Below are 20,432 nucleotides of genomic sequence, written 5' to 3' on the forward strand. Positions count from 1 at the left end.
ACAGGAAACTAGTTGAAACTGATTAAAGAAAAGGAAGTCTACTATGAATGTTCAAATTGGATAAGGACTTGATTTGTAGAGAAAATTGATTCGACTTTAAGATCTGATCAACCGGAAAGGTACCCACAAGGCAGCGACAATTTAACAAAGCCCGCTTGAAAAAGAAATTGATGCAACGGTCTTGAACCCACCTATCTTGAACCCAACACAGTTTACTCATTACAAGTTATAGTAGTTGGTTCGTTGCATCTATTGAAGAACACACTTATCTTGAACCCAACACAGACATCCGTTCTTGTTTTGATGTGCTGATCAGCATTATTTTCTTGTCGTTATTGTTTAGATCATTTTGATTGTTTGAAGTCACTCTTCAATTCTTCTTTGACGTTTGCTTGTTGGGTAGCTCTTGATTGGCTGTGTTTTGTTTTATTGCCATGAAATGCTGTTTGCTACATTGAAGTGAGGCAGCATGCAGTGCCTCGCATAGTGAAACAAAGCTTCATGTCAACCGCTCCCACAATCATCACCACTTTGACACACACACACACACACATATTTATATATAACCGAAAATGAAATGTGGAAAAAGAACAAGAGAAAAAGAAAAGGACAAACTTTCATCGGCATGCCATCTTCGATCACAACAACCCCATTTAGCATCATATAACCGGTGAACTAGAGGCTAAGATTGCAGCTCATGTAGAATTTTACTGAATCTTCAATCTATCGTTGGCTATGGCGTTGATATTTGAGTATAGGCAAATAGTTGAGGTCAATGCATGTGGAAGGTATTTGGTTGGTGGGCTTGTGCAAGCATTTGAAGCACTTCTCTCATTGTTGGCCGCTCCACGCTATGCTCTTGGACGCATAACATAGCAACAAAAAACATCTGCTTTGCTTCATCTATAGGTATGTTACTCAACCTTTGATCCAATATCTGAACAACTCCTTCTTTAGTAGAGTTGGTTTGGATCTTAGTCCATTGGACGATGTCCAAACCATCTTCCCCGAAATTGCCCACGGGCTTTCGTCCTGTTATAAGCTCCAGCAACACTACGCCGAAACTATAAACATCACTTTTTTCATCCACTTTTAACGTGTATGCATATTCTGTTGCAAAAAAGATTAGTTGTTAGTCTGAAAATTCACGAGGAAACAAATTTAGAGCTTGAGCTTGATTGGAAAACTCAATGGATGTACAGCAATATAGGTTACAGAATTTGATTGGTGTAAGGAGGAGGAATGGGCAATACTATAAAAACAGTGTTAATCTTAATTAACATGGGAAAATGAAAATGAAAGGGAAAGGGAAAAGGGAAAAGGAATGTGATGGTATAAATGTGTGTTGTTTGTGGGCGCTCCATGTTTTTAGGGTCAGAAGAAAAGGAGGAGGTATAGTTTGGAGTTTGGTGATTGGGAAAATTTTGTGTTGTAGTGAAAAAGGATTTTGTGTTGTAGTGAAAAAGGAGGCGTTGGATTGGCGAGGCTGGGGAAATGAGAGGTGGGGCTATGATTTCAAGATGACCAAAAGCTCATGTCTCCAGTTAATATACAGTAGAGCACAAGAAAGAAAAAGGGTAAACCCCAAATTTCCTTTGTGTTAGTGGATTCCTTCTCCCCTTTGCCTTTGTTGGAATTGGAATCCTCACCACTATTTTCGCTTTATTTGGGAAAAGGAAAAGGAAAAGGCAAAGGCAAAGGCAAAGGCAAAGGCGAAGGCAAAGGCAAATTCCTCTCCACTTTTCTCCCTTTAGTTTGTTTTATATTTCGCCTGTGGGGTTCGGGAACCGACAATGGAATTAAAAGAGCACCCACTGGCAATGGCAGTGGCAGTGGCAGTGGCACTGGGGAGACTCAGTTCACCGACCCCGACCCCGACCCCGACCCAGCAGGAATAACGTACAAAGAAACAGGCAGCAGGCCCAGGCACTCACTCTATTCGATTCAGACCGCCAGTTGTAGCGTAACTTTTAAGATAAGTGGGTGATGAATGAATCTGATCAAGCCGAGCTTAAGCCCAAATGAACAAAATAACAAACATGAAACAAGACACATACCTGGAGCAATATACCCGTAAGAACCGGCTATGACAGACATGCACTCCGATGTTCCGTTGTCTTGCAAGAACTTGGCCAACCCGAAGTCCGCTACATGAGCCTCGTAATCTGAGTTGAGCAGAATGTTGTTGGACTTGACGTCTCTATGAATTATTAGGGGGGAACAATCATGGTGCAAATAGCAAAGCCCTTTGGCCGCTTCTATAGCTATCTTCAGCCTGGTTCCCCATTTCAGGCAACCACCCCTCTTTTCATGGAGAACTTCTCCTAAACTTCCATTGGGCATGTACTCGTAAACCAGCAGATTGGTCTGCTTATTGGAGCAAAATGCAAGCAATCTCACGATGTTCCTATGACGGATTTTGCCCAGCGTCTGTATCTCCGCCGACAGACCGTTGTCATGGGAGGATCCCTTGTTTATGGCCAACAGTTTTTTTATGGCTACTTGTTCTCCACTTGGCATGACTCCTTTGTACACAATTCCAGCTCCACCTTTTCCAATTATGTTGTTCTCTTTTACGCACTCTATGATGTCCTTGCTTCCAAATTCCAGCTTCTGGAATGCTGCTAGCTTCCACGAACTTGATTTCTTCTTGGCCTTCCTTGTCTGAATAATTGCCAGAGCTGCAAATATTACTGAACACATCAACAGTCCCAAAGCAAACACAAGCTTATATTTCCCAACAGTTTGGGAATTGGCGGGCGTTGAGGTTTGAGACTTAGAGGTTGACACGTTGCAGGGATTCAACGCGGATCCACACAGTTGAGGGTTGCCCTCGAAGGATGTGGAATTGAAGAGTAGAAACTGACCAGTTTCGGGAATAGGACCAGACAAGTCATTGTGGGAAAAGTCCGCACAAGTCAAGCTCTTTATGGACCCAATTTCCTTCGGAAGGCTCTGGTTCAGATGGTTCCAAGACAGGTTCAGATAATTCAAGATGCGAATCTGTGAGATTTGAACTGGGATTGGAGAGGTTAGGTGATTAAGGCTCAAATCCAGGTAAGTGAGGGAGACACAAGCACCCAGTTCAGGTGGGATTGTACCGGAGAAGTTGTTGCTGTTCATGTCTAGCTTGAGAAGATTTCGCAGTTTGCCTATTTCAGAAGGAATGTCCCCGGAGAAACGGTTTCCAGGCAGAAGCAGAATCTGCAAGTTTGTGAAGTTTCCGATGGAGGTGGGAAGGGATCCAGAAAAACGATTGTTGGCAAGGTTTAGCTGGGCGAGTTTAGATGGGAGTGGACGCATTCGCATATCTTGTGGAAGGGGTCCACTCAGGTAGTTGTTCTGCAATTCCACGAGGGAGAGCTGTGGCAAGTAAAGCAGCCCCTCTGGGATTGGCCCCGTCAAATAATTCTGGCCCATCCGAACTCTCACAAGCGTCTGGCATCGTCCTAGATCACGTGGCAGAGGCCCAAACAGAAAATTGTTCAGTAAAATCAAGATCTTTAGCCTTCCTCCCAAGCACAGACGCTCCGGGACCAGTCCTGTGAGCTTGTTGGTGGACAAGTCAAGCTCCGTCAGTCTCCCATTCTCACCAAGCTTTGATGGAATGGCTCCAGTGAAGTTATTTTGCCACACCTTCAGAACCTCCAACTTGGGAAGATCGGCTAGAGCCTCAGGAATCTCTCCATGAAACTTGTTGATGAATAAGTTCAAGAGCAAAAGCTGGCGGAGGTTTGCAAATTCAAGGGGGACCTCTCCAGTTAGTTCGTTGTTGGAGAGGTCAAGCGAAACCAAGCTGCTCAAGTTGCCCAACTGAGGAGGAATAGAACCAGTGAGCTGATTTGTCTGCAAGAACAGAGTGTCTAACTTGTTGAGGTTCCCCAACTCGGGTGGGATTGGACCCCGTAAACTACAACTGGCAAGGTCGAGATGATTCAAATTCACAAGCTTTCCGAGTTCAGAGGGTATTCCACCCTCAAACTCATTGAAGTATCCCAAATAAAGCCGCTGTAGGTTGGTTAGATTGCCGAGCTCAGTGGGAATGGGACCGCCCAGGTCATTGCCGCCAAGCGACAGGTAAGTGAGCTTCCCCATCGCACCATAGCTTCGGGGGATTCCACCGCTAAAGAAATTTCCGCCAAGATTTAAATGCTTTAAACTGGGAAGTTGAGGGACGGCCGTAGGGAGCGACCCATTGAAGTTGTTATTGTAAGCATCAAATACCTGCAGCAGTTTGAGTTGAGAGTAGTCCCAGTGGAGTTGTCCGCGGAGCTGATTGTTGGAGATGTTGAGACAGCGAAGGTTGGTTAGGTTGTGAATTAGAGGGGGGAAGGTCCCGGAGAGGTTGGAATTGGAAATGTCCAGCGACACTAGTGATGTGTTCATGTGGTCGCATTGAATTCCAGTCCAAGAGCAGAGGGAAGAGTAATTTGAAGCATTCCAGTCCAGGAGCAAGGGAGTGGGTTGATCGAAACACTGTTTGATGGAAACCAGAAGAGAAGCTTGTGCCTTGAGGGATAGAGAGTGGGAGAAGGCACAAGGAAGGAGGAGCAACGCAAGTGTAAGCGTTAGAGGGGTGAGAAGGAACTTCAAATGGGAAGCTGCAGCAGCCATGGGAGGGGAGGGTGTGGTAGTGACTTCAATCACTCACAGTCTGTAGTTTCTATTCCAGCTTCTGGAGGCAAGCTGCTCACATTCAGAGAGAGAGAGAGAGAGNGGGGGGGGGGGGGGGGGGAGATGGAAGTGAATTACATTATATAGGGGTGCACAACATTGCACATCAGCAGCAACATCCAAGGCCATCTCTATTCCCTTTTGTTCTGTCTGCCTGGGGTATTGCATATATGGGATTCATCTTTAACTTTAGGAAAAGAGAAGAAAAATAAGCAAGGGAAAAAGAAAAGCAAAAGCAAAAGCAAAAGCAATGTTTGGATAAAGATGCAAAATCGTATGCCGTTGGATCATATCAAAATTTGAAAGGGGAAGGCCTTAAAAGAGTAAGATTACAAGAATGGCCTCCCAAAATACTTTTTCTGAATCAAAGTGGAAAAAGTAGACAGAGGAAGCAGGGGAAGGATGTTTAGGTTTTTGTTACTTTGTTCAAAGTTAATTACAAAAGTCATCTGCTTCTGAGACCGATCCCTCGGGACTAGGAGGCAACTAAAGGGTGTTTCAGATTTGGCTTTGTTCCTTCTCATCTATTATTTAGTTTGAATTCAAAAAAATTGTAAGACATCTATGGACCAATTGTTCATCCAAGGCTTAGTTTGAGATGGTTGTAGACAAATCAGTTGTCACACATTAGGAGGCAACAATAGGTCAAGGGATGTTAGATGACTTGTGAAGTCTTGAATGCACTAGTAGTTTCAATACCGTACCCCAAATAATAAGGTCGAGATTTTTCAATATGCAAAATATGCAAATAATTAAGGATGCTTTTATTAATTCTAGGTTATTGCTACCTTTCAAAGTGTAGCAAATAAATACGAGTAGGACCATACTCCAAGACATGCAAGTGATTATATCACACAACAAATGTCATGAAATCATTTCAGATCTCTCAATACCGTGGTGATCGGTGAAGGCGAGCGAACCAAACAAGGGACTTGGATTGGTTTTTTTTACTGTTTTTTAGCCAAAAACCGGATCGAACCAAACAGTTCCAGTTTTCTCTAGATACAAACCAACTCCAACTTCATGCTACAAAATTGAACCAATTCACTGAATCGGCATGGTTCAGTTTGGTTATTTTCTTCTTTTCCGTCTTTAACGTCAAGGGTGGAAGCGTTTCCACAAAACAATTTTATCAATCGAAGTTCAAACCACCCTGCTTCGTAGAAGCTACTAAATTGTGGACCGTAACATGAATCCGGACAGTTCTCATAATACAAATACGTTCAAAAACCACACATTGATGGTACAAAGAAAGCTGGCTAAAGTTCTAATGCAAAACTAGGCTTTGCTTTCTATTAGTACTAACGGATGGGAACAACTAAACAAAAATAATAATAAAAAAAAAAACAGAAGGGTACCGACAGTTGCGAATCAAAGGAAAAGACAAGCTAGAAACAGCGCCTCACTGGAATACAATCTNTTTAGTTTGTGGTTTTTAATTCCCTAATCTCTTTTTTTTTGTTGAGAAGCTGACGACCCCTTGTAAAAGATTGGGATGCAGCTCTCTTTCCTGATAGAAAACCTTTACCCTATACCTATCCGAACTCAGATGACTGTACAGGCAATCCTGGTATAATTACTACATAAGATCAGCAAACCACTCGGGAAGAGTTCGCAAAGAAATTCACCTGCCTTTAGTAGTACAATCCGTTGTCGTTGAAATAAACATCATTAGACAGCCTATTCGCACTCATTTTCATGTTACCATTTCTGGAGACTTTTGTCATTGAGACTTCAATGCCCCCGTTATTCATGGTTTTCTTCTGATTCTCAGAGCTTCTTAAGATAGAACCTAATTGGCCACATGATGCAGCTATGAGTCCTGTATGACATATAATAAAGATGTTAGTTGATATAGGTAGAAAACTATGGGTTAGCTTTCTCCTTATCCCCAGAGGCGAAGAGGCGGCTATTCTACCTTCCTCTTGCAATCCACCGCATTTGCAAACGTTAACGAGATAATTGACACAATTTGCCAACGTTAGTTAGATACAAAAATTAATTCATTAATTAGAAAACACAAATGAACTTAAATAATAGAGAATATGGATAAAATCTAACTCAAACCCTTAAACATGATTTGAATTGGATCAATTATGGCTCCCCAAAATAGATTCATCGATAATGAAGAATGGACACAAGATATTACCATCCGAAATACTTTCCATGTTCTTACTTAACTTTCTATTATATGTGAATCTAACTTGTATGGTTGTAACAAGTCATTTATAATAGGGTCATGATTCACATTGTCTTGATAAGTAATTATTTCTGAGAAATTTTTAACACTTCTATGCATCATTTTTAAAATCCAAATAATCATATCCATCTTAGTACCATCTGAGACAGTAGTCGATGCACTTGAGCTTGAATGTTCCACACACAATAAAGAAATAAAAATTAAACGGGAACATGGTGGGTGATTACCAGTAGCTGGTTGAAAGAAAAATGTTAGTGTGTGCGCATGTGTAAGAGAGATTGTAATACTGAAGAAGATCGAAGAACATAAACAACGAAGAACAAATGATGAATACGTAAGGAAGAATAAATAGCAAAAAGAATATTCTTGTTGAAGCTAGAAGAAGAATAAAAGGAGAAACCTGACCTAACAGCCCCAAGCCTGAATAATCTATCGATCTTTACTTCATTCCCCACTCTATACTATGCTAATTAGAGAAAAAACAATGGACAAAGGAGTTTCGATCGAGAGTTCGTTCCTTAATAAGATGAGTGCACGTGTATCAAAAAATATCAAATAAAAATAAAAAGATGAGTGCACATGGAGTTAACATACATGTTCATGTCAATAAAAAGGTGCACATGGCAAGCATCTCAATAAAGGCGCCCAACCCGCAAGCGCCTCATGTTGCCTCTTGCTTAGACTTAACAATGAAAGGGGCACATTAACCAAACTAGGCATGTTTCACAGATGTCAAAATAGCACCTCCACAATTTATTGTGAACACTCAAAGCCGCTAGATATTACCAGTCACTAATAATTGATAATATTATTACCTTAAGACATAACATAGATACGAGTGACGTATTATTTGAGACCTATATGCTCAAACTTTCTAAATTCCCACTCCAGCCCACCATACAACATCAAAGGTTGCTCTATCAAAAAGACCAAGGAGTATTACGTGTTTGGCCAATAATGAAGAATAAAATGGTATTTCTATAACTGCTCATCTGACATATATATCCTACTGTAAGATACAAAAACCTGACAAAGGTCCTTGAAGGAGAGTAAAATCTTATATTTCATCATAAAATGTAGTATGTTATTGATACTCTGCTAATATTGGAACCAAAAACGAAAAATTACTTGCTTGCACAAGACTAATATTTAACATCAAGCACATACATGTGGGGATGAGAGAGAACATACCCAAGAATAATGCAGAAGGTTTTCCCGGTCTTGATTTAAATTCGGGATGGAATTGAACACCAATGAAGTATGGATGACAAGCCAGCTCAACAATCTAAATCATTTAACATACCAATCATTTTAGAGGCATTACATGCATATTGTGACATAAGATTTGTTTATTATAAGGTAGGAATTCATACCTCCATGCGCTGACCTGTTTCGTCCTTGCCAGTGAAAGAGAGTCCGTCTTTTTCAAGCCGCGATACCATATCAGGATTAACCTGCCCATGTTCAATTTTCCTCTTTTTTTCTAGTTAAACGCTTCTACTACTAAAGGAAAATTTTAAAAATCAACAGTAACTTAACTTACCTCGTATCTATGCCTATGTCTCTCATCAATGAAACTTTTATTCCCATACCTAGAACATTTGAAATCACATGCGTCGAATTAGCAACAAATACCTAAAACATCTTTTTTTTTTTCTTTTTTGATCTTCAAATACCTAGAAACATTATGCAAGTTGAATGAAATATTATACATTAATTTATGATGAGTTCTCAGTACCCATACACTTTTTCAGTGTCATGATGCAAAAATTTAAACATCCAATTCTTAAAAAGAAAATACTTACAGTTTTGCAGACTTGCAATCCATAACCTGAAAATATGTTCTCCTAGAACCAAGGCGCATGGTTCCTCCCATATGTGTTTTAGACACCTGAGAAAATAGCATAAGATTAAAAAAAGTGCACAGAAAGGAATAAGAACCACAATGTTCCCCAAAGGAAAGAACTTCATTAGAAAATACCTCAGGCATAAATATAACACATGGATTCTTTGTGCTGGTATCAAATTCAGTGCTATTAGCATCTTTCAAATTAAGAACAGATCGTGCAAACTCAATGACAGCAATTTGCATTCCTAGGCATATGCCGAGGAAAGGAACTTTGTTTTCTCGAGCATACTTCGCTGCAAGGATTTTCCCTTCCACTCCTCTATCACCAAAACCACCTGGAACAAGTATGCCATCTGCACCCTGAAGATGGTGGCTAATTAGAATGTCGAACAACAAAGCTACCAAACTAAAAGAATAGTAAAATCCAAAGGAGCCATGCGATGCAGCAAGTCTAGAATCCTTGAACCATTTATGATACATACCTTCAAAAGCTTCCAAGCAGCCTTATGAGCAGCTGGATTCTGCAGTAGAAAAAGTCTCCTGTATTAGGCACACTACTGGTAAAAAATATAAGGGGAAAACATCAAGCTTTCTACTCTAAAACCTCTTGAGCCGTAACATCTTCAAGATCTCCAGCTGGAACCCAGTCCACAATGAGTTTCTTTAGACATCTGAGGGAGGCATGCTTAAGAGCCTGCATAGAGTATTGCATTTTGTATAAGATATCTGTCTCTAAAGCAATGATGACGTACATTTAACATCCAAAACAATTGTGCAAATAAATTTGCATCGTATGGTCTAGTACTATGTTCCAATGCATTAAAGACATAAAACAAGGGCATTTTCACAAAATTATCACAGAATTTTGTTCGACACCAATATTTATGCTATGGAAAATGAACCATACAACGTGATGCAGGCAAATATTTAAACAAACATGAAAATACTCCAATCAAAAGACAGGAACACAGATACATCCTTAAATTTATCTTTTATCTTTACTATATTACAATAATAATTATTAAAAGTTAAAAGATGGGATAGGTGGCGATCATTCTCGAACCTACTCGTCCTTTATATAAACTTTAAATTCCAAACCTACCCTCAAGCCTCATTAATGGTAATTTATGCTTACTTTTATTTACACTAAAATAATTTAAAATGAATCAGATTAAACTAAAAAGGTTCTTGAATTCTTAACAAAATTTAAATTTAAAAAATAATTCTGAAACTAATGTTGTTCTTTATCATATAAAAAAGTTAGGCTAAAATTTCAAAAATAACTTTAAACCAAAACATAAAACTGTTAGTGAAGTCTTAAAGTTAAGGAATATGTCTTAAAATATATTATACACTCATCTGAAAAGCTTCTAGTTGCATGTAAGAACAATTCCCGTGTTAAAAATTTCTAAAATAACATATAAACACAAATTTATCAATAAAGTATTATAATGTAATTTTCCAAGCTCTAGCAGATATTGTCATCTTTGGACTTTCCCTTTCGGGCTTCCCCTCAAGGCTTTAAAACGCGTCTGCTAGGGAAAAATTTCCACACCCTTATGAAGGGTGTTTCGTTCTCCTCCCCAACTGATGTGGGATCCCCACCAAATCCACCCCCCTTCGGGACCCAGCGTCCTCGCTGGCACTCGTTCCTTTCTCCAATCGATGTGGGACCCCCACCAAATCTACCCCCTTCGGGGCCCAGCGTCCTTACTGGCACACCGCCTCGTGTCTACACCCCTTTGGGGAACAACCTCCTCGCTGGCACATCGCCCGATGTCTGGCTCTGATACCATTTGTAATTTTCTAGGCCCACCGCTAGCAGTTATTGTCCTCTTTGGGCTTTCCCTTTCGGGTTTCCCCTCAAGGCTTTAAAATGCGTCTGTTAGGGAAAAGTTTCCACACCCTTATAAAGGGTGTTTCGTTCTCCTCCCCAACTGATGTGAGATCCCCACCAAATCCACCCCCCTTCGGGACCCAGCGTCCTTGCTGGCACTCGTTCCTTTCTCCAATCGATGTGGGACCCCCACCAAATCTACCCCCTTCGGGGCCCAGGGTCCTTACTGGCACACCGCCTCGTGTTTACACCCCTTTGGGGAACAGCCTCCTCGCTGGCACATCGCCCGATGTCTGACTCTGATACCATTTGTAATTTTCTAGGCCCACCGCTAGCAGTTATTGTCCTCTTTGGGCTTTCCCTTTCGGGTTTCCCCTCAAGGCTTTAAAATGCGTCTGTTAGGGAAAAGTTTCCACACCCTTATAAAGGGTGTTTCGTTCTCCTCCCCAACTGATGTGAGATCCCCACCAAATCCACCCCCCTTCGGGACCCAGCGTCCTTGCTGGCACTCGTTCCTTTCTCCAATCGATGTGGGACCCCCACCAAATCTACCCCCTTCGGGGCCCAGGGTCCTTACTGGCACACCGCCTCGTGTTTACACCCCTTTGGGGAACAGCCTCCTCGCTGGCACATCGCCCGATGTCTGACTCTGATACCATTTGTAATTTTCTAGGCCCACCGCTAGCAGTTATTGTCCTCTTTGGGCTTTCCCTTTCGGGTTTCCCCTCAAGGCTTTAAAACGCGTCTGCGAGGGAAAGGTTTCCACACCCTTATAAAGGGTATTTCGTTCTCCTCCCCAACCAATGTGGGATATCTCATATAATTAAAAAGTTTATGTTAAAACAAATTATACATGCAGTACTTAAAACAAATTATACATGCAGTACACAAAAATTTTCCAGTTGCATGAAAGAATGATGCCCTCTCAAAACAATGATGTAATATTACTCGCCAGTAACTAGGTTGACCCAGCTCCAGTAACATGATTTCAGATACGAGCTCCCAACCCACAGTATTTAGAATCACAAATCTCTAACAAACATACAAACTCCTAAATAATACGCCTGCAAGCACAACATCAAACTAACCTTCCTTACTTTTCTTTATTCTCACAGATTTCCTAGATAATGGCCATAATAGCACAAAAGAAAATGGAATCTAAGAAAGTAAACTACTAAACACAGCAGAGTTCAAATACTAATATACACTACATGAAGCTTAAAACATTTAATTATGACAGAAAAATGCATGAGTTAATAGAGTCTATCATTTCCATGTTAATGACGTCACAATCACACAAGTGTTCAAAAATTAAAACGTTTTATTTATGACAATATAATGAAACAGACCATTGAATCTTAAATGCAATACATGATTTCAACACTCCTATTTGGGCATGTTGAGACTTAAAAAGGTAAGAACAAATAGCAACTTCCTTCTAATATTAGGAATGACTTTCTTCTTGAAGCTTACAAAACTCACGGTCAAAATTACTTTGTAGGTGCAAGGAGGATACTGGCTTGAGTAAGTCACAGCAAAATATATTATTAGAAACATAGAAGTAAATTATCTAGTATCTATTTTTAGCACATGCTGAGAATGTTTCTTTATTTGTTAGCATAATAAAAGGGAAAAGGAGAAGATAAACAGAACGAAAAATGTTTGAGAGCGGCTCTTACAAATAAAGGGATGGAGAAAAAATCCCTATTTTGTCAAATAAGTAGAGTATCGAGGAGCATACTTGATATGAGCTGCCGAGCACAGTATTAAGCAAGAAACAGGAGAACTCAGCACATAAAAACTCTTTTTAGAACACTGATTATAATATTGTAAACTAAGTATGACCAAATGATGCTTTTAAGGCATTGACTTTTTAGTGATAGATCATGCAAACAAACCTGCTGTTGTTTGTTCAAAAGTGATTTACAGTTTAAGATTGTGAATACAGTCCACGTTATCCACTGTATGTGAAAGTGACAATTCACTCTAGAATCTATACACTACCATAATGGATGCACAAATGACAATTCTAATTTCCAGTTACTTCTTATACTGCCGGCTTATAATATTAAGATCTTAAATTGATGTCTGGTTGTACCTTCAGCACAGAAAGGTAGGAATCTGAAAGCCCCGTATACTTTCCAACCATGGCAATACGAACCTGTTCACGCCAAATAATAAAAAAAATGTTAAAAGACTAAGAAAGTAGACAAGCTAAAACCTGAATTCAAATGATGGAGAGTAGGAATCCACCGGTTCATGCAGCGAATCACAAATTTCAGCTCTAGCAGTCCACTCCTCTAAAGCAGGGCCACCAGCTATACTGCTTATGGCAGAGAATAGGGGTGCGAAAAAATGAGAGATACAAATAGAACTTGATGAGTGTTTTAATCAGGAGTGAGCTCATCAAACAAACCTGGGAAGATTCAGCACTTTCAAGATTGCTTCATGTGCCTTTTGATCCTAATAGGCAACAAAGAAGGTTCAATATTTGCATTCGCTAAGAAAAAAATCATTTCTTATATGAAACCAACTTACTTTTAAAAGTAAAGGAATATGCCAGATGTTAGTAACATCGTAGAGAGTGATGATGCTGTCCACCTAGAAGAAGTTATTTGTATCAAAATGTAAAAGTTGACAAAAGGGGTTGATAGATACAAAGCAATATGTTGAATGCAGGATTCTGAGGATGCTAATACCGGAACATGACAAAACTGAGAGAGCTTCCTCTTCACATTTTCATCAAGAACCTGAAACAAGTAGAATCCTGAGCCAGAATAACATAAAGAATGCTACAGTTGGCCAGATATATGCCAATGGTTGAGAAAAACAAATAAGATAGTAGTTAACCGTTGTGCTGCGACAAGCCAAAACATGTGGGGTCAAGCCTAGACTTCGTAGACCCCTAACGCTATGCTGAGTAGGTTTTGTTTTCTGAACATGGCAAAAAGCCAACCACATTAGAAATAAAATTTAAACAACAAATTACTTGAACTGCCAAATCATGTACAAATGCTGCATTTCATTCCATATCCATATAATGTGAGATGGAGAGAGTTTACCTGCTCTCCAACAACTTTCAATACAGGCACAAGGCTGACATGAATTAGGCAAAAGTTACCAGAACCTGAATGGAACAGTGGTTAGAAAGACCAAAAACTAGAATCTATGAACAGTAACTCACCCCCCCACCACCAAAATTCCTACCTACACGGTATGAGAACTGTCCAAGTGCCTCAATAAATGGCATGGACTCAATGTCTCCTGCAACCAACTAAATGATTAGGACCTAAATAAGTGACAGGAATAAACTCAATTGTAACGTATCAATCAATGTCCACATTGCATACCAATAGTTCCACCCAATTCAATCACACAAACATCAGCTGGACCATCCTTGCCATCAACTGGTATCAAAGCAGCACGCTCAATCCATTCTTGAATTGCATCCGTAATATGTGGAACAACCTACAAATCAAGGAGTTATAAGACTAATAGAAAACAAAGATGCGAACAGTTCAATGGTAATAAAACATTACTCTTCTAGCAAGAAAATATTGACATTAAAACATTACCCAAGAAACTGGCAGAAAGAAATACCTGGACAGTTTTTCCAAGATAATCCCCTTTCCTCTCCTTATCAATAACTGACTGCCAGATCCCAAAAATAATGACTTTAGCAATTAGTTCACATCTGGGACTGGTGATCTTCCTGCAACACTAATTTAAATGCGTACTGTAGATATCACTCGTTTGCATAAGAAAACTTGCCTGGTAGATCTTCCCAGTCGTAATATTATTGTCGCGGGTCAACTTGATATCTAGAAACCGCTCGTAGTTCCCAAGATCCAGGTCCACCTGAATGTACAACAACAACAAAGAAAATAGGATTTGGTAAGGTGATGGTCAGTTTCACGCAATGTTCAGCACGTCTACAGACTTTGTCCCAATAATTTAAAAACGCGTGCTGCGTACTCATATCAATCAATTCGTATGAAGCACGTATATTGATTAGTGTAGATATTTTTTGATATGTACCATCTTGCGTGTCCATCATTAGGTGGACTTAGCGACAGTCCACTCCAACTATTATAGATATAATTAGCGTAATAAAGTCTGATTTATCCATACTTGGTGATGTTAGAAACCATATACTGAAGAAAAGAGAAAGAAAAAGAGAGAAAAAGAGAAGGGGCATAAAAAGGGAAATCGCATATACCTCACCACCGTCATCTAACACAAAAACCTCTCCGTGTTCGAAAGGAGACATGGTTCCCGCATCTGTATTCAAGTATGGATCTGAAATTACAGAATAAAAGATATCAAGCATTGAACAACTGGTAGTTGCAAGACGGTGCAGTAGAGTCGAACAAAGGCATGAAAGTTGATGCTGAAAACTGAGAGAGAGAAAAAAGAAAAAGAAAAAACGAGTAGTGGCAGCAATCGAGCATGTTGAGTTAATTTGTTTATAAATGAGAATCGGAAGATGGGGTTGTCTAAATGCGAAAAAATAGGATACAAAGAAGCAGAAGAATAGAGCAGAGTTGGAAACGTGTTAAGCATTAGAAGTTAGAAACAAAAGGGAAACGCTATAGGAAGGAAAAAGAGAAGGTTATGGGGGGAAGGAGTTTGAATTTACAAGTGTGAAATGATTCAAAAAGCAAAGACGAGGAGGATAGAAGAGGAAGAGACCAATTTTGATGGAAGTAACGCGAAGGCCGCAGGCCTTGAGAAGCAGACCGATGCTGCTTGCAGTAACTCCTTTCCCGAGACCGCTTACAACTCCACCAGTTACCAGGACGTACTTCATTTTCCTTATCCTTTTCCTTTTGCTTGAAATAAGGACGAACCTGGATTCAGAATCAAGGAAGGTAATGAGGAAGCAGGAAGTAAGGGGAGTGAGTGAGTTTTTAGCAGCAGTTTAAGTGTAAGGCGTGGGAAAAGAGGGGCGTGGGAAAAGAGAGGCGTGAGCGTGAGAGAAGGCGGTGGGTATCTGATTTCGCTACACCTCCGATAGCGTTGGAATACTAATAATATAGAGGCAGAGGAAGAAAGTGAAGAGGGATAGAAAGAAAGTATGAGAAAAAGCAAGAGGATGATGAAACCAGAATGAATGACATTGCCAAACATGGATTGCTCCCTTTCCCTTTATATAACACAATCCCTAAGCTTTTCACACCCAAATCCAATGACGCAAGTAATATAACTTAAAACCTGGAATCCAGCATTTTATTGAATTAAAATAAATGAATGTGAGAGAGGGTGGATCAGACCGCCATGTTCCCCAATCACCTTTTTTTCGTTGCCTACACTGCTTTTGGGGCCTGCCGACCCTCTGTCCGTACCTAAATCTCCCATTATTAATTCCATTCATATTTCACATTTCATATATATTTCACATTTCATATTTCACGTTTTGGGCTCTGCCGACCCTACGTCCCTACCTAAATCTCTCTATTAATTCCATTCATAATTCATATTTCATATTTGGATTTGTTTTAAATTTCTTTTCCCCTCCTTTTTTTTTTTTATTTTTTATTTTGTATTTAACAAATAGTTAAAAATTAAAGAAATTAGGCTATTTTTTTTAATGACTTATTAGAGGATGGGGAGCTTATCACATAAATATAGATAAATGATTTCAACCTTTTAACTTAAATTAACAGACGAATATAGATAAATGATTTCAACGTTTAATTTAAATGTGAATTTTTTTTTGTTATTGTTATTTGTGTTAAATATTATTTATTTCATCCATTAATATAATTAAATAGAAATATGACAAGTTGTTGATAATCCATTCCATATTATCCCTAGGTAGCTTTTCTTAAATGCTTTTGACTACAAAAACGCTTTCTTAAATGTTTTGCCCCTTTTCACTAGACAATGTTCATTATTTATTTTTCTTCCTTCAATATAAAATAGTTATTTTGCTTCTCTACACGAATCTATTAAAAAAAAAATCTGTACATTAAAAATTTCCATGGAGGGAAATAATGAATTCAATACCTAATATCAAATATATATTTAATTTTGATGGGTGTGCACTCAAAAATAATTTATATATTTTTATTTTTAGTTATTTATTGCATATTTAAAGGATTTTTGTTAATTATTTAGAGTAATTTTTAGATAATTCATCTCGTTCAAAAAGATGTATTTAAATTAATTCATTTTAAGCATTTTTTATTTATTTAGATTTTTAAAGAACCACTTTGATCAATTAAAATCAAACAATAAATTATATTAAACCTATTTTAAATATTAAATCTTTTAACTTGGTTATACAAAAATTAATTTCTGTTCAAATAATTTTTTTTTTTTTTTTTTTTTTTTTTAAATCTAGTTATTCTAAATTCATGAATTACAAGATAAGGGATATTTTCAACACAATCCTTGACAAGATATAAGACTTTCTAAAAGGGATAATCTGATGGTCATTAGTCAACAATGACTGTCAAGTGATGACTTAGAGGGCAAATGAAATTATAGATGAGGGAAAAAAAGAAGTTCATTATTTTTATTTAAAACTTCGATCAGAACAAAATTACTCTTGTAACCATGTTTAAAAAAATAGAATAGTTATCGGTTGGTTAAAATTCTAATGATATAATACTAAAAATAGAATGCCTAATTTTGATAAAAGTTTTAATTAAATGACAATAAATTAAAGTTTATTGGGTTGGGATGTGTTTATATATATATATATATATTTTGTAGGTCTTATTATTAGCATTATATTGGTAGCTAATTTATGTATGGTATTTTTATGACACATGAATGGAGTCCCTATTAATTCATATTCAATAGCTAATTATGATATTTTTATGACACATATCAACAAAGCCTCTATTTATAGCTGGACAATCTCTCCATAGTTTAGACAATATAATCCCTTCAAAATTTAAGAACCTAATACTTAATTAAATGATCACAAATTATCAATTTATCATAGATCTATAAAATCTATTCTACATCGCATTCTCACCTCCTTAATCACTTGTAAGTATGTCTTATTTCTTGATTTTTTAAGAGTAACCCATCACTTTCGAGTAAGTTGAAATCAAACACACTACATCTTATCAATATTTTTAAAGGTTGGTAGTTGAATTAAAATATTATATATTTTTATTGAATATATTACGTAAATATATGGATAAGGGGGAAATGAAAATAAGTATAATCTTGAATTTGAAGTAGTGGGGCGTGGCATAGAGTTGGATTTAAATTTGAATGTAGTGCACCCCGCCAATGCGGGGCGGTGGGCGGTGGGCGGGTAAGTAGGTGGCATTGGGGATTCACGCATCCAAATGCGAGACACAACGGTAGGGGAGGAATGGAGGGAGAGTTGAGTCGAGAAGCGTGGGACGAGTACTGTAGTGCCGTTGTTCTCGATATCTAAACACCTTTTCTTCTCCTCTCTAGAGGGCCCGACGCTAAAGTTAAAATATTTTATTTCAATAGGCCTGGACTGGATTCTCGCCATGTGCGTCGCATTTACGGCAGATTTTTCTAATAAATAATAATAATTTTTTTTTTTTTTTTTTTTTTTGTCAAACACGGGAGAAGAGTTGGTTGTTAATGTTATTGTCAAAAGTTGAAAAAAGGAAGGTGGGAAATGAGACTTGGCCACTTGGGCAGGCATCATACATGGCGCTGACTGTGATTGGATTGCATGTACCTCTCTGATGTGTACATATGTCAGCGTCGACGAGGATACTGAGTTTGCGTTAGGTAAACATATATTGCACCTCCATTTTTGTGATGTGGTCCTCACCTCCCCTTCATGTCATTTCTTCACACGCATTATCCACGTAATTATTATAATTAATTTTCAAATTTCATCCATTCATTTAATAAAATCATAATTTATCTATAATTTTAAATATTATAATTAGTTTGTATAATTTACGAAAATGTTGTGAAATTCTCATTTATAATAAATAAGCTATAAAAACTAAATTTACAATTTAATCGATTTTAACAAACTAAATAAGAATGTTAGTCTCTTTTCATAATAATCAAAATTAACATTATTTTAGAGTAAATATGACATTATTATTATGTGTTGTGTTTTCAATTGTTTGAAACAAAAAAAAATTTGCTAATGGTTATTGTTTTTTGTGTCTTGTTTTTTATATTTTAGAAATATTGTTATAATTATGCAAAAATTTTAGAAATAGCAAAACTAAGTTTATTGTTTCTTATTTCTATTCCACTTCTTGTTTGTAACATAAATAAACATAGTATTTTATCATTCTTAGGTATAAAATGCATAATAAACAATATGGCATAAGATGGTACATATTTAATTTTTAAAACTTAGTTTTATATAATATATTTTTTTATTTTTTATTTAAAATTTACATGAGTAATAAACAAAATAATGTATGTTTTTTTTTCTTTAAATAAATAGTTATTTGGCTATATTTCAAAAGATGAAACAAAAAACATACTATACAAGGTATATACTCTACTCTTTTATTTTTCTTTCTAATTTATTAGTCATCATCTTCACATTTGGGGCTATGAGTAATAGGTATTTAATTTTCAACTCCGTGACTAACTAGTATAAATATTTAATTAAAAAATTTGGANTTTTTTTTTTTTTTTTTTTTTTTTTTTTTAAACTTAGGTTGTTGGGAAGGTAAGAAAAAGTGGATATAAATATGTATTGCAAAATAATATTGTTGTTAGAAGATAATTTTGTTTATATGAAACTATGTTTGGCTGGGAAAGCGAATTAATTTAGAGGTTGGGGGAGGGGTTGGATGTAATTTCCATTACCACCCCCAAGCCCAGACAAAAAGGACAAGGTCACGGTTATTGTTTGTTATGACAGTTTGCCACGTTAGCTACACGTGCTTTTATGATGATTGTTGGTTGGGGGAGGCCCGCATTGACGGTTGACCGTTCATGAATAGGACAAATTGGACCCTACAAATTGCAGTACCTGCCGACAAGATTACTTTATTAACCATATCAATATCTCGTACTCATAATGACAAAGACGAAAATTATAAACTATATTTGATCCCTACAGTGATGAAGGCGATCACGGGATCCACCCCAGGGCAAAAGAAATAATAATAATAATAATAAAATAGATACTTAACAATTGAGGGTGAGCCGCCTGCTGCCTAATACTTCGCCACAAATTAATGGATAATTTTTACTCTATGCCTCATTCCAATGTCTACTCGACGCGTGTTCTCTGCTTCCGGCCCATGGAAACTCTCACTTCTTTGGACCATTTCATTGCCATTAACGAATCAATTCATTTAGACAACTCTCTTTCTCCAACCATCGTTATCATTATTTATTTATTTATTTATTAAATTATACTAAATAATACCCTGCCCTTTACATTGCATTTCAATTACTTAATTTAATTTCTTCGCTTAAATCTTAAATTTATTAGTTAAAATGTATTATTAGTTAATTTAATTTCTTCCCTTAAATCCTAATTGAAACACTTTCTGGTCACTACCCTTGCATGTTCATGCTATCATCTGGAAAAAAAAACTTTAGTAGAGATGGAAAAAAAAACTTTAGTAGAGATGGAAAAAAAACTTTAGTAGAGAGAGTAAGTAAGTAGCTGATTAATGAGGTAAGTGATGCCTTCACAATACATTATTCCTGGCACTGAAATAAAACAACATTTGAGGTCGTAGCTGGTTAACACATTCATGTTCTGAATGAACAGTCAACCTATCCCAAAACTGAAGGGAACCTCTATGGGTCTGAACTGTAAGGCTAAGTGCCACTGGAAAATAGTGGGTGATTCTACAGTAGTGCAAGGTCTCTCCCAACATTCTTCCTAATTTGTATACTCAACAATAGAAAAGACAAGTGGCACTGAGTAAATTCAT

General features: G+C 37.6%; 2 protein-coding genes across 2 annotated transcripts; both read right to left on the minus strand.

The window, feature by feature from the left end:
• Window positions 1-72: 72 nt before the first annotated feature.
• LOC111781438 (leucine-rich repeat receptor-like serine/threonine-protein kinase BAM3) lies at window positions 73-4,719 on the minus strand. The gene is made up of 2 exons (XM_023662020.1): window positions 2,058-4,719; window positions 73-1,110 (listed from the first exon to the last, which is right to left on the minus strand). The coding sequence occupies exons 1-2, from the start codon at window positions 4,612-4,614 to the stop codon at window positions 773-775; spliced, it is 2,895 nt and encodes a 964-aa protein (XP_023517788.1). The 5' UTR covers window positions 4,615-4,719; the 3' UTR covers window positions 73-772.
• Window positions 4,720-6,125: 1,406 nt separating this feature from the next.
• On the minus strand, window positions 6,126-15,763 carry LOC111781440 (CTP synthase-like). The gene is made up of 21 exons (XM_023662021.1): window positions 15,253-15,763; window positions 14,780-14,859; window positions 14,332-14,418; window positions 14,161-14,211; window positions 13,911-14,028; window positions 13,768-13,824; window positions 13,623-13,687; window positions 13,411-13,494; window positions 13,260-13,310; window positions 13,099-13,161; window positions 12,977-13,023; window positions 12,814-12,883; window positions 12,659-12,721; window positions 9,328-9,417; window positions 9,206-9,244; window positions 8,856-9,083; window positions 8,680-8,765; window positions 8,418-8,466; window positions 8,248-8,328; window positions 8,066-8,159; window positions 6,126-6,496 (listed from the first exon to the last, which is right to left on the minus strand). Exons 1-21 carry the CDS (start codon window positions 15,368-15,370, stop codon window positions 6,309-6,311), a joined length of 1,809 nt encoding a protein of 602 aa, XP_023517789.1. The 5' UTR covers window positions 15,371-15,763; the 3' UTR covers window positions 6,126-6,308.
• Between the last annotated feature and the right edge of the window lie 4,669 nt (window positions 15,764-20,432).

The sequence above is a fragment of the Cucurbita pepo genome, chromosome LG19, assembly GCF_002806865.2.
Source record: "Cucurbita pepo subsp. pepo cultivar mu-cu-16 chromosome LG19, ASM280686v2, whole genome shotgun sequence".
Taxonomy (NCBI): Eukaryota; Viridiplantae; Streptophyta; class Magnoliopsida; order Cucurbitales; family Cucurbitaceae; genus Cucurbita; species Cucurbita pepo.